Source organism: Amia ocellicauda, chromosome 7, assembly GCF_036373705.1.
Source record: "Amia ocellicauda isolate fAmiCal2 chromosome 7, fAmiCal2.hap1, whole genome shotgun sequence".
NCBI classification, from domain to species: domain Eukaryota; kingdom Metazoa; phylum Chordata; class Actinopteri; order Amiiformes; family Amiidae; genus Amia; species Amia ocellicauda.
In genome coordinates this window covers 1445621-1458214 of record NC_089856.1, presented here as the reverse complement: position 1 = coordinate 1458214, position 12594 = coordinate 1445621, and the positions used below count along the sequence as shown (strand labels likewise).

The window sequence follows — 12594 nt, the reverse complement described above, 5'->3', positions numbered from 1 at the left end:
ACTGGAGTCTCTTCAGTGGGGGGCAGAGCTGGAGATCAGAGCGAGCCAGTTCAGTTTATGGGGATCAGATCTGACAGCAGGCTTGTGCGGAGTGGACACGGGCGTGCCGGCACTGGTGGGAGAAGGATCATGCTTTATTCATTGTCACAACAAAAGAAAAGCATTTCCTTTAAACATTCATTCCCCCAGGTCGCCCGGCAATCTGGCGATACACTTGATCTGAAGTTTGTCGTTCTTCCCCGTCACACTGAAATAAATCTGATTTGAAGTCTGACTTTATGGCGAGACAAACAACAGACTGGACAGAATACCCAAATGTTGTTGTTTTCTCTCTCTCTCTCCAGGGGCACGATTTGGGGCACCTTATTCTGTGTCTTTCTCCTCCCCGTCGCTGCAGTTGAAAGCTAAGAGCGATTGTTATTTTATTAGTTCATTCATTTTCTAGGCTAATCCCATCACAGACACAGATGGATAGATATATTGATGCAAATCACAGACTATATTGTTTACATTGTTGCATTGAGTTGCAGTGCTACTCTTTCCTCCAGCCCCATTTATAATGGATTTCAATGCCTGTGTCTTAAGAACATAAGAACATAAGAGAGGATCCCATTCGCCCCATCGCGCTCGTTTGGTGTCCATTAATTAAGTGATCCAAGGATCCTATCCAGTCTGTTTTTGAATGTTCCCAAATTGTCTCTTCAGCCACATCGCTGGGGAGTTCGTTCAGATTGTGACGCCTCTCTGTGTGAAGAAGTGTCTCCTGTTTTCGGTCTTGAATGCCTTGAAGCCCAATTTCCATTTGTGTCCCCGGGTGCGTGTGTCCCTGCTGATCTGGAAAAGCTCCTCTGGTTTGATGTGGTCGATGCCCTTCATGATTTTGAAGACTTGGATCAAGTCCCCACGTAGTCTCCTCTGTTCCAGGGTGAAAAGGTTCAGGTCCTCAGTCTCTCAGTAGGACATTCCCTTCAGACCTGGAATAAGTCTGGTTGCTCTCCTCTGAACTGCCTCTAGAGCAGCGATATCTTTCTTGAAGTGTGGAGCCCAGAACTGTCCACAGTATCCAGATGAGCTCTAACTAGTGCATTGTACAGTCTGAACATCACTGCCCTTGTTCTCAATTCTACACTTTTGACAATATACCCTAAAACTTTGCTTTTTTTTGTGTCGGGTGCCTCCTGCTGTACTGGTACACAGGTGGCTTCTGGGGTCTTGGGACAGCAGTTTAAGTGGGAGGGGTTTTCAAACCAATGGTAGATCTCAGTGATTGTCAGGAAACTGGGGTAACTGACCCTTGTTTTGACTCCAGAACATCTATGTCCCCCCTCTCTCTCTCTCTCTCTCTCTCTCTCTCTCTCTGCCAAACATCCAGGCCGACCTTGTTCATCACTGTCAGCCCACTATGTGAGTTGTCCCCTCGGGTGGGCTCAATGTAGGGCCCGGTGGCAGAGCGGTGACGCTGAACGTCGCACCACTCCCAGGGCTGGCCTGCTCCCCGCTGGGCTCCTGACACCCTGACTCTCTTAAGACACAATTGGACACTTTTTCTCCTAATCTGCTGTGGGTTTAAAGAGCAGGGACCTCATATCAGCTGGGCAGCCTTTTTAAGCGTTGGCACGTAACACTTAATTGTTGTGTCTTATTACTGTTCTCTACACAAGTTAACTAAAACAATCCAGTTTGCGTAGAATGGAGAATTGTGGCGATTCCGCTCAGTTCGCATGCAGTGGGTGAGTCGAAAGCTGGCGGTTGCAGAACGGCGCAGACGGACACAAATGGACAGTTGTTCACGACTTCGGTGCACAGATATCTCTCTCCTTCCTCTGTCTCTGTTTTTTCCCCGCTGCTGCCAGTCGTACTTCTCCCTCATTAAATAAACTGCTGCGCGATCGCCGGCTGGAGTAAATAATTATTCAAATAAGGGGCTGTTATGCTTTATGGTGGATTAAAGAAAGTGTGTGTCTCAAACCTTTGAAATATTCCTCAGAGTGGAATGACAGACGGAGCCGGTGGAAGGAGGGTGATTTGCATAAGTAATTTGAACTGGGGGAGAGAGAAATAAGAGAGAGAGAAAAAAGTAGTCGGTTAGATAAAATGCCTGCACCGGATAATTAGATTTGATAGTATCTGGAAAGTAATTCATTCTGCAGAGCATTTCGATAAAACTTACATTATCGCTGTAATTTATTATTTCATGCCCTTGCATAATCACCACTTGTACTTGGATCAGATTAACAGACTGACGGCGCCAGAACCTGACATTTTCATTAGCAATCTGCTTCCTGGGAGTTTACGCGCAAAAGTGTTGAGAAAACATCAAATTAAATGAATTACACTGCGTGTGGTGAGCAAACACACAAACAGAAAACGTTCACAAGGCCGGTCAGGACGGCTGAGAACTGGAATACTGAAGACGGGGGGAGGGTGTTGAACGAGGCTGGCTGTGTGTGTGTGTGTGTGTGTGTGTGTAGTGTAGGGTTGTGCAGTAGCACTGAAGCGGGAGGTGAAACAAGACCTGTCTGTGTGATATAGGGACGTCTCGCACACTGTGGGTTTCGTACGGCGCTCTCGGAGCACGAATACAGTCACCATATAAAGCAAACGCATCCCTGACCCCCCACCACCGCAGAGAACCAACAAACATTAATTTCAGACGCTTTAGAAACCTTTTGTGATTTCCATTGACACTGCTGTGACTGAGAGACGTTCCTCCCTTTATAACAGGGTGCCTTTACATCCCAGTATCAGGGTGGTCCCCTGCAATGCAAGGCCCCCCAGGTGAAAACCCCAACAACGACACCTGGTTTACTTTAACAAAATGACTTTATTTCAATTCGTACTCATTTGATTTTTTTTTACAAATACAATTCTTATTCAGGCAACAATGGTTGAGTTTTGTTCGCTTGTTGTTCTTAAAGACTTAACTGTACAGTATATAAAATTAGTACCACAGATACGCTATACAAACAGGGTTTTGGGGGGCAGGGGGAGGATTGAAGCTGTACTGCTTGAGATGCTGATAGTTTTATTGTGTAGCAGTGGGGAATACGGGCTCGGATCATCCTCTCGCAGTCTGAGAGATGATCGGGAAAGAGACCTTTAATTGCACTTTGCTATTATGTACATACTTGCAGTGGCACGAGTCGCCAGGCCATCGCGGTGCTGTACGGATACTATGTACAGAATGGGGTTCAGGTTAGGCTAGCACACACGCAACAAACTAATAAAAATAACACAAATGTAACAATCTGTAGATCAGCAAAAGTAACCCAACCGTATGTCTTAGTGTTTTATTAAACATGATAGTGCATAATATTCATCTACATCAGTACAGAGCATGCCCACACAGTTAAACGGGACCGTAGTTAACAGACACACAATACAGCACTTTTACAGCACGTAATGAAGGCCGTTTTCCTGTATTGCTGCTGACAGAATCCATGGCGGTCGGAGGGGCGTCTCACTGTGCGTCCGTGCCCATGGCTACAGATTTAAATAGTGGGATCGATTCCCCAACTCGAGTATTCCTTGTATTAGCACCAGAATATCTGCTCTCGGGTCAGAGGTTCCCAGCGACAAATGTAAACATAGAATCGAGGAAGATACGAAAATCAAAAAGGTGTTTCTGTGCAGAGAGGTTTTTAGGCCACAGGCTCCTGCTGCAACATGTAAGTCAGTGATAGAATTAGATGATATAGAGAATCTAACGGAATGAATGAATTACAGAACAATATTTTTCGTGAGGGTTAAAATCTGTGTTTAAAATCTAAAGACAGTGTATCAGTGAAGAGGAGTGTGTAGGGGTAGGCATACACAACAGAACTTCTCTTTAACTGGCGTTTTCCTCGCTGCCTAGTTTAGACAGTGATGTCTGTGTAGGCCGGCTCTGGTGTCTAACGATACATACGCTACGCTAGACCTCGGGCACGCACGATAACGCTCGAGTGCGTGTGCTGTGAGGGTTCGTGAGGCAGGTTCAAAGTGGCTTGTCATGATTATTGTTTTCCATACAAACGAATCAGAGCGTAGTCGGCAGGAGTGCGAGACGGTGTCCCTCTCCCGGACCGGCAGCGAGTGGAATTGTGTTACACGTGTGGGAGGGGCAGCTCGGGCACCTGTAGGCCTCTGTTCAATGCTGCCCTTCGAGCCATCCCCACCCCCCAAGTAAAAATTAGAAACAGATATAATAAAATTATAATAAAATGTTTTCTTTAGCACCATTGTTGAGTAACACACTCTCTCTCTCACACACACACACACACACACACACACACACACACACACACACACACACACACACACACACACACACACACACACACACACACACACACACACACACACACACACACACACACACACACACACAATAACATGAAAACAAAAAGCAAAAAAAAAGCAAGGTTAGCAGACAGTACAGTACAATGGATGCTTGAGGCAGTGTTGTACCGTCAGTGTCAGGTCCACTTTATCTGAATCCTGGGAGTTGTATTCTTAAGAGCGTTCTCCCACGCTGACGCCCTACTCATTACAGTCCTTATTGGTCGCAGGTTGTGTTTTGTTTGTAAACGGGTCCAGTAAGGCGCTCACTTTAAGGTCAGGTCAAGCGTGTAAACCACTGTGCAGCTCTGGGACGGGGAGGGTGCCACAGTATCTCCTGGCTTCTCACGTCTTTGCTTTATCTGAATTGGAGTAATGCACATTTTTACAGATATACATGGCCTGTATCTAGACTTAGTGTTTTTTTGTGTGTGTATTGGACCTTAAAAAGACATTAAATGAGTCAAAAATTAATCAATTAATTTAAACTTAAATGCTTAATTGGCCAGTAACAGCCAGTGCCCCCTGGATACCTGAAGTCTAACCCCCTTGCCCGAGAGTATTTCGGTTATCGGTGACGGCAGGCAATCAAGCACCAAAAAGGTTTAGTTTGTTTCTGTTTTGCTGATAATAAAGTCTTAGTTTGATACACAGGTTTGTGTACCGGTGGGAGATACTCTGAGAAGAGCTTTATGTTAATGTAATACAAACAGTCACGCCAAAAAACATGGGAACACAAGCTTCTGCTGCCGCGTGACGTTTGCTCTTTCTGTCTTGTGAAAGTAAAATCAACATAGATCTAATGTAGTTGACTATAGCTTTCCACCCAAAATATTTTTGGAGAAGCCCTGAACATTTCTCCTTTATGGAGAAAAGGCAAACTTTATACATCAGCAGAAAACAGGACAAAAAACAAAACAAAAAAAACAAATGAAAAATATACGTCGTTGAGTTTCCCTTTATCAAATGTGCATTTCCAATCGTCACAGGGCATTGTCCAATCACGTTACTGCTTTGTCACCGGATCATGGCGGCTCCGATCCTATTGGATGTTCCAAAGTCACATGACAATGACCTCACCTCTGTGGTTTGTCCATTTCTCTTTAGTTTCTTGCAAAAAAAAAAAAACATACCACAAACCCACCACAGATTAGAAACAAAACCAAAAAAATAGATATATAAATATTGCTTGTGGCAATCACAAAAGTCTTATTGCTTTAAAAAATACGTGGCTACTTTGTTTTCATTCCCGGGGCTTTAACCGTTGAAGCAAACACGGCCGAGCTCGAACCCAAACTTCTGGTTGCTGCTGCCAAAGTCTGTGACGGCGACGTCGGTGATGGGAAGAAGGTCGGCTCTCAGAGAGTCGATCTCCAGAACCGTCCGTTCGTAACCTTTCCGGGACTGAGGAGAAAGACATGAACAGCAGCATCTGTGAGTCTCTGGTGGTTCACGTAAACAGGTCATGGCAAACCAAACAAAGCCTAATTATTCTTTACTCCGGCACCTCACTCTGCTATTTACTATGTTTTGCAGCACAGTGTTCTCACCCGGTCGCTGCACTATGTTCTTCATTATTATATTTATATATTTTAATGTTCAGCTCATGTTTTGAATGAATAAAGGCATCAGCTAAATTAAAAACTAAATCATACAGTGTTGAGGGGAAAAAACTACAAAAACAATCAACTAAACTGAACTACAGCCGGCACAGCCAAGAGAGGAGGGAGCCGGGCGAGCTGGCATGCACACCTGGCAGCCGTCGTACAGGGCGTTGATGAAGGGCGTCTTGGCGAAGGACAGCTCCTCGTCGTTGGCGCCACGGAAGCGCAGCGCGTGCTGGTGGCTGCGGGAGCTGCTATCGTACCAGCCGGCCGAGTTCTGGCAGTTGTAGGTGAAGGTCTGGTGGGCTGTGGCGCTCAGCAGCTTCAGAAAGGTCAGCTGAACCACCTGCACGGCGTTGCCCTCCGAATCGATGTAGGAGAACTGCATGAGAGAGAGAGAGAGAGAGGAGGTTAGAGGTGCCACGGATAAGACTCGGCGGAGCAGCATGGCCTTGCACAGATTAGGGAGGGAAGATAAAAAACTAAACTATCCCCTGCCACACATTCGCCCCTTCTCAAATTGCTATAGGTGAGCTTTCAGGGAAGGTGGCGGAGCTTTGGGCCTGGCTGTCTATGCAGAATAATTCAGAGAGACGTCTTGTGCCAGTTGGAGATTAGACACTGACACCCAGCCCGACGCCTCGTGGAGTTTTGTGTCTCCCAATAGTGTGTCCCCGAAGAGACCTACACAACACGAGTTACGAGAGACGCGAGCTGCAGACTCCGGTCGATGAAGACGCCCCAGAGCCCCCCGGGAATAAGGTGACGGACCATACCTGCTTTCCTTTCTTGAATTGGCTGAACCAGGTGCCGGGTTTCTCCCGATTCCAGGCGGCGAGCTTCACCTGCAGGAGGGAACGCAGGGGACATGGACAGACCGTCACAATAAATTCTACGCTCTGCCATTCTATGTCCTAAATGGTAAATGGGTTTTGAAGTCGATCCTCTCCGGGCGGAGGGGGGGAAACACTCACCGCTTCCGCCTTCTTGTCTGGGAACAGGCAGGTCTCGCCCTCGGCCGTGAAGTTACAGAACACCTTGAGGGCGTCGCGGTGGCAGCCCTGGTTCGGGTCGATCCAGTACTCGCCTGCAGTGGGAGATCAGGACAGAAACGTCAGAACTCGACCCCGCACCATAACACCGGTAAACACAAGACCATCTGTGGGTTTGCAATATAGTTTAAAAAGCCAAGTCTTGCAGCAGGCAGGGCCCCAGTCACTCACTCCTCTCGCTCTCTCTCTCTATATATTTACTGCTGGGGGGCCCCTCACCGTCTTTGTAGTCAGGGTGGCACATCTGCAGCTCTTTGCATGTACGGGCAGGGCTCTCCTGGGTGCCGAGCGGCTTCCGCATGTGCTCCACCTCGGCCTTCATGGAGTTGAGCGAGGCGAACACCTCCTCCATGCCGCCGGCTTCGTCCTCCATCGGCTGGTCTCCCTGCACCACGTCTCCCTGCACCATGTCGCCCGTGTGGCGCCGGCGCTTCCTGCGGCCCTCCTGGGGGAGGGGCTCGATCATGGTGGCCGGGGGACCCTGGTGTCGGGGGGGAGATGTTACTTGAGCCTGGATACCCATTATCTATACCTCTCTCTCTCTCTCTCCCTCTCTCTCTCTTCTCCCTTGTCCTGCCACTCTACCCCTTTCTTACTCTCCTTTCCCAATCCCTCCCTCCTAGTTCCTCAGTTGCATCTTGCTGCCTTTGAGAAGGTCTCATCTTTAACCTTAGACACCTGTGTGTGTGTATACAGACGGTTGTCAAATTAAAGGAAAACCAACACAGCCCCAGAAGCCTCAATGCTCTTGGCACAGATTCTACGAGTCTCTGGACTCTACTGGAGGGATGGACACCATTCTTCCAAACGGTATTCCCTCATTTGGGGTTTTGATGATGGTGGTGGAGAGCGCTGTCTAACACGTCGGTCCACAATCTCCCATAGGTGTTCAATTGGGCTGAGATCTGGTGACTGAAGGCCAGAGCATATGAGTCACATCATTTTCACACTCATCACACCATTCAGTGACCCTCATGCCCTGTGGATGGGCATTGTCATCCTGGAAGAGACACTCCCATCAGGACAGAAATGTGTCACCATAGGTCATGATTTGCAGTGACCCTTCCCTCTAAGGGGACAAGTGGACCCAAACCATACCAGGAAAATGCCCCCCACAGCATAACAGAGCCTCCGGACCCCCTCACTGTAGGGTCCAGCAGTCAGGCCTGTCCCGGTCTCTTGGTGTCCCACACATGCACTCTCCCACTTGTCCAGAACACGAGCCAGTTGAGCGTCTGTGACTGAAGCTCCTGTCATTCGTGCCCCAATAATGACCCCTCATTCACAGTCACTTAGATCCTTTCCTCTTGCCATCTTGATCCAAAATGGAGGTCAGCTGGGCCTCCTCAGCATTTGTATACATGCCACAGAGCATGATGGGATGTTAATTGCTTAATTGTGTCATGCAGTGAAGCTGTTTGGAGTCATCTGCATTCGTTATGTTCCTCCACTAATTTATTCAGGTTTTTCCTTTAATTTGTCACCCGTCTGTATAATATATTTCTTGGCAGACACCCTTATCCAGGGAGACTTACAGGTCACACACTCATATATGTACACATCTCCCCCCAGTGCCGGTACACAGTCACAGATGTCAGGAAACTCACCGGGAGCCCGGGGGGGCCAGCAGGGCCTGTGTCTCCTCGCGGTCCAGTGGGTCCCTGGAAAACAGAGATTTAATTACCTAGGCTGCCTTGGCAAAGGGCAGTCTACTCCGGGTCTCTGGGTTTAGTCTTACTGCCGGTGTCAGACAGACAACTGGATTGGCTTCTTGTCCACGGAATTAATTCAATTAACTAATTAGGTGCGGAGATGGAATGACAACCACAGAATGAGAGGATTGGATCCGTCTCCCCCGGCCATATACAGTGAGGGAAAAAAGTATTTGATCCCCTGCTGATTTTGTACGTTTGCCCACTGACAAAGAAATGATCAGTCTATAATTTTAATGGTAGGTGTATTTTAACAGTGAGAGACAGAATAACAACAAAAAAATCCAGAACAACGCATTTCAAAAAAGTTAGACATTGATTTGCATGTTAATGAGGGAAATAAGTATTTGATCCCCTATCAATCAGCAAGATTTCTGGCTCCCAGGTGTCTATTATACAGGTAACAAGCTGAGACTCTCTTAAAGGGACTCTCCTAATCTCAGCTCGTTACCTGTATAAAAGACACCTGTCCACAGAAGCAATCAATCAATCAGATTCCAAACTCTCCACCATGGCCAAGACCAAAGAGCTGTCCAAGGATCTCAGGGACAAGACTGTAGACCTAAACAAGGCTGGAATGGGCTACAAGACCATCGTCAAGCAGCTTGGTGAGAAGGTGGCAACAGTTGGTGCGATTATTCGCAAATGGAAGAAACACAAAATAACTGTCAGTCTCCCTCGGTCTGGGGCTCCATGCAAGATCTCACCTCGTGGAGTTTCAATGATCATGAGAACGGTGAGGAATCAGCCCAGAACTACACAGGAGGATCTTGTTAATGATCTCAAGGCAGCAGGGACCATAGTCACCAAGAAAACAATTGGTAACACACTACATCGTGAAGGACTGAAATCCTGCAGCGCCCGCAAGGTCCCCCTGCTCAAGAAAGCACATGTACAGGCCCGTCTGAAGTTTGCCAATGAACATCTGAATGATTCAGAGGACAACTGGGTGAAAGTGTTGTGGTCAGATGAGACCAAAATCAAGCTCTTTGGCATCAACTCAACTCGCCGTGTTTGGAGGAGGAGGAATGACCCCAAGAACACCATCCCCACCGTCAAACATGGAGGTGGAAACATTATGCTTTGGGGGTGTTTTTCTGCTAAGGGGACAGGACAACTGCACCACATCAAAGGGACGATGGACGGGGCCATGTACCATCAAATCTTGGGTGAGAACCTCCTTCCCTCAGCCAGGGCATTGAAAATGGGTCATGGATGGGTATTCCAGCATGACAATGACCCAAAACACACAGCCAAGGCAACAAAGGAGTGGCTCAAGAAGAAGCACATTAAGGTCCTGTAGTGGCCTAGCCAGTCTCCAGACCTTAATCCCATAGAAAATCTGTGGAGGGAGCTGAAGGTTCGAGTTGCCAAACATCAGCCTCGAAACCTTAATGACTTGGAGAGGATCTGCAAAGAGGAGTGGGCCAAAATCCCTCCTGAGATGTGTGCAAACCTGGTGGCCAACTACAAGAAACGTCTGACCTCTGTGATTGCCAACAAGGGTTTTGCCACCAAGTACTAAGTCGAAGGGGTCAAATACTTATTTCCCTCATTAACATGCAAATCAATGTATAACTTTTTTGAAATGCGTTTTTCTGGATTTTTTTGTTGTTATTCTGTCTCTCACTGTTAAAATACACCTACCATTAAAATTATAGACTGATCATTTCTTTGTCAGTGGGCAAACGTACAAAATCAAATACTTTTTTCCCTCACTGTACATCCCCGCACACCTGCACAGAGAGACGCCGCACACACGCCAGCCTGCGCCCCGGCACGGCACGGCTCTCGACCCACAGAAACCGAGCAGTGAACTCTGAGAAACCGGCAGCTGGATTCGCTTTGTCTCCTCAAAGCAGCAGCAGCCGCCGCACAATCCAGGGAAGTGAGTGGGTTTTGTTTCCTTTCTTTTCCTTTCTTCCTTCCTTTTTTCTCTGAACAGCCGCCGTGACAAATCTGTAAACCCCGCAATACAGGGGTTGATGCGGTGCCCGTAATTCGTGAACAGAAGAGTGAGCACAAGCGGAGTGAAGACTCAAACTTCCTTCTCTACCCATTTAACACAGCCAGGGATCTTTCTTTTTAATCTCTTTTCTTGGCAGGAGTGACGCCGAGCTGGATTTTAAGACGAGAACAAAAACAACCAAATCCACAAAACTCTACCGACTAGACAGGGGTTCGTACGGACGGCATCAGCAACACGCTCTTCCACGAATCACTGTAAAATCAGAATTAACTGGGGAAGTTAAAATGATATAAAACAATAATAATAGTCAGAGCCAGTAACTCCAGGCATCGTTCCTGGCGCAGCACTCTGCCGTGACACCATTTGCTCCATGCAGGCGGCACCGGCTCACGTCCGGGATCGGACCCGTGCCAGGGGCGCGATTACAATCCCCACAGGGTTTACAACACCGGGACAGGAGTGAGAAATGGGGGGGATTACATACCGGGTTGCCTTTCGATCCCTTCTGCCCGAGAGGACCCTGCCGGAGAAGGAGAGCGTGGTTATAGCACCGCCGCGCCAAATGTGAAAGGTGTGGGGGGTGAGGGGTACAGAAGTGTGGTAGTACTCACAGGCAGGCCGGGGAGTCCGGGGGGGCCATCGGGACCAGCACCGCCAACGAGGCCCTGTCAGGGAAACGCACAGGACACTGTGAACCCACCCAAACCCGCCGCTCAGGCCCTGCTGTCCGAGCGGCCCTCAGATGCACCGACACCTTCACCTCCAAACAAGAGATCCACTCACCCCGTCTCCTTTGGGCCCTTGGGTGCCCTGGTTCCCCGGCAGACCTCGGTCCCCTTTTTCCCCCATCTCTCCCGGGGGCCCGATCAGACCGATGAGTCCGGCGTGGCCCTGCGGAGCGAGAGAGGACAGCGTCACTCGCGGTGCTTCATTTCCCTAGTACGTGTGGTTGACCGAACCGAAGCCGGCCTCGGCGAGCGGAGAGGACATAGTGGGGGTGGGGGGTCACGGCATTAGGGCTGAGGGTAGGTGTAGGTGTGACCCAGTGACGGGATGGGGACGGGGAGGCGGGACTGACCTTGTCACCTTTCCTGCCAGGGTCTCCTTTCAGTCCGGGCAGACCGGGGGGGCCCTGGAAAACAGAGGGGACAGAGTGTTACCAACAACAGAGGATGCAGATTTAAAACAATATGACCTTAAACCAGTGGTGAGAGAGTGCCAGCCCCGCTGCACACAGATCTGCAGTCGCACTTCAGGAAATTCGTTTTCCTTCACTTTTCCTTGTTGATGGTGGCGAAGGAGAACAGACTCGTGGAAACCTGTCTGTACTGGCAAAACCATAACACAAAGTACTGTCCGGTGACTGCGGTTCAGCCGGGGTTACTGACTGTATTGGACTGAGCTGGTCTGAGTGTGACATCGAGGACTGGATTTCAACTCACCATCGGGCCTGGGGGGCCGGTTTGTCCTGGGGGGCCGTTCAGCCCTTGTTCTCCCTGAGAGAGAGAGAGAGAGAGAGAGAGAGAGAGAGAGAGAAGGTTTTCTGCCAATTCTGACCATCACACCAGCACAGCGCCACTAACGGACATCAAGACGCCAGGCAGTCTGCGGTGGTCGAGGCCCGGTCTCCTTTGCCAAGCGGGCCGTGTGCCGGACGCCCAAATTCCACTGTACCACTGCGGCTCTCACGCCAGCTGGTGAAACTACGGGGGCCGTCCATGTCTGAGGCGATCCGCCGTCTGTGTCGTGTTTTAAGACGGGGATGGTGTCGGCAAGTGTTTACACAACACCTCGTTCAAAGCAGACGTTTTAATTTAACACTCTGTATATGTGAGAAGCGATGGGGGGAGATTAAAGAAGATGTCTCGCGCTGCAGAGGCTTTTGTGGTCGTCTCGGCTTTTTTCTGAAAAGGAGTCTTTATCATCGCGCTGCTCGG

General features: G+C 48.9%; 1 protein-coding gene across 2 annotated transcripts in view; it reads right to left on the bottom strand.

Moving 5' to 3' along the window:
- Positions 1-2804: 2804 nt before the first annotated feature.
- The window catches only part of LOC136752478 (collagen alpha-1(XI) chain), a 99628-nt gene continuing 89838 nt past the window's right edge, over positions 2805-12594 (bottom strand). Inside the window, exons 52-62 of one of the 2 annotated variants that reach the window (XM_066707824.1) lie at positions 12100-12153; positions 11736-11789; positions 11441-11548; positions 11269-11322; positions 11142-11177; positions 8584-8637; positions 7196-7457; positions 6899-7011; positions 6701-6769; positions 6073-6306; positions 2805-5724 (exon numbers count right to left, since the gene is read on the bottom strand). In XM_066707824.1, the coding sequence (XP_066563921.1) occupies positions 5578-5724; positions 6073-6306; positions 6701-6769; positions 6899-7011; positions 7196-7457; positions 8584-8637; positions 11142-11177; positions 11269-11322; positions 11441-11548; positions 11736-11789; positions 12100-12153 (1185 nt within the window). In that variant the 3' untranslated portion in view covers positions 2805-5577. The remainder of the gene's footprint in view (positions 5725-6072; positions 6307-6700; positions 6770-6898; positions 7012-7195; positions 7458-8583; positions 8638-11141; positions 11178-11268; positions 11323-11440; positions 11549-11735; positions 11790-12099; positions 12154-12594) is intronic. The other variant, XM_066707825.1, reaches the window with a different exon arrangement.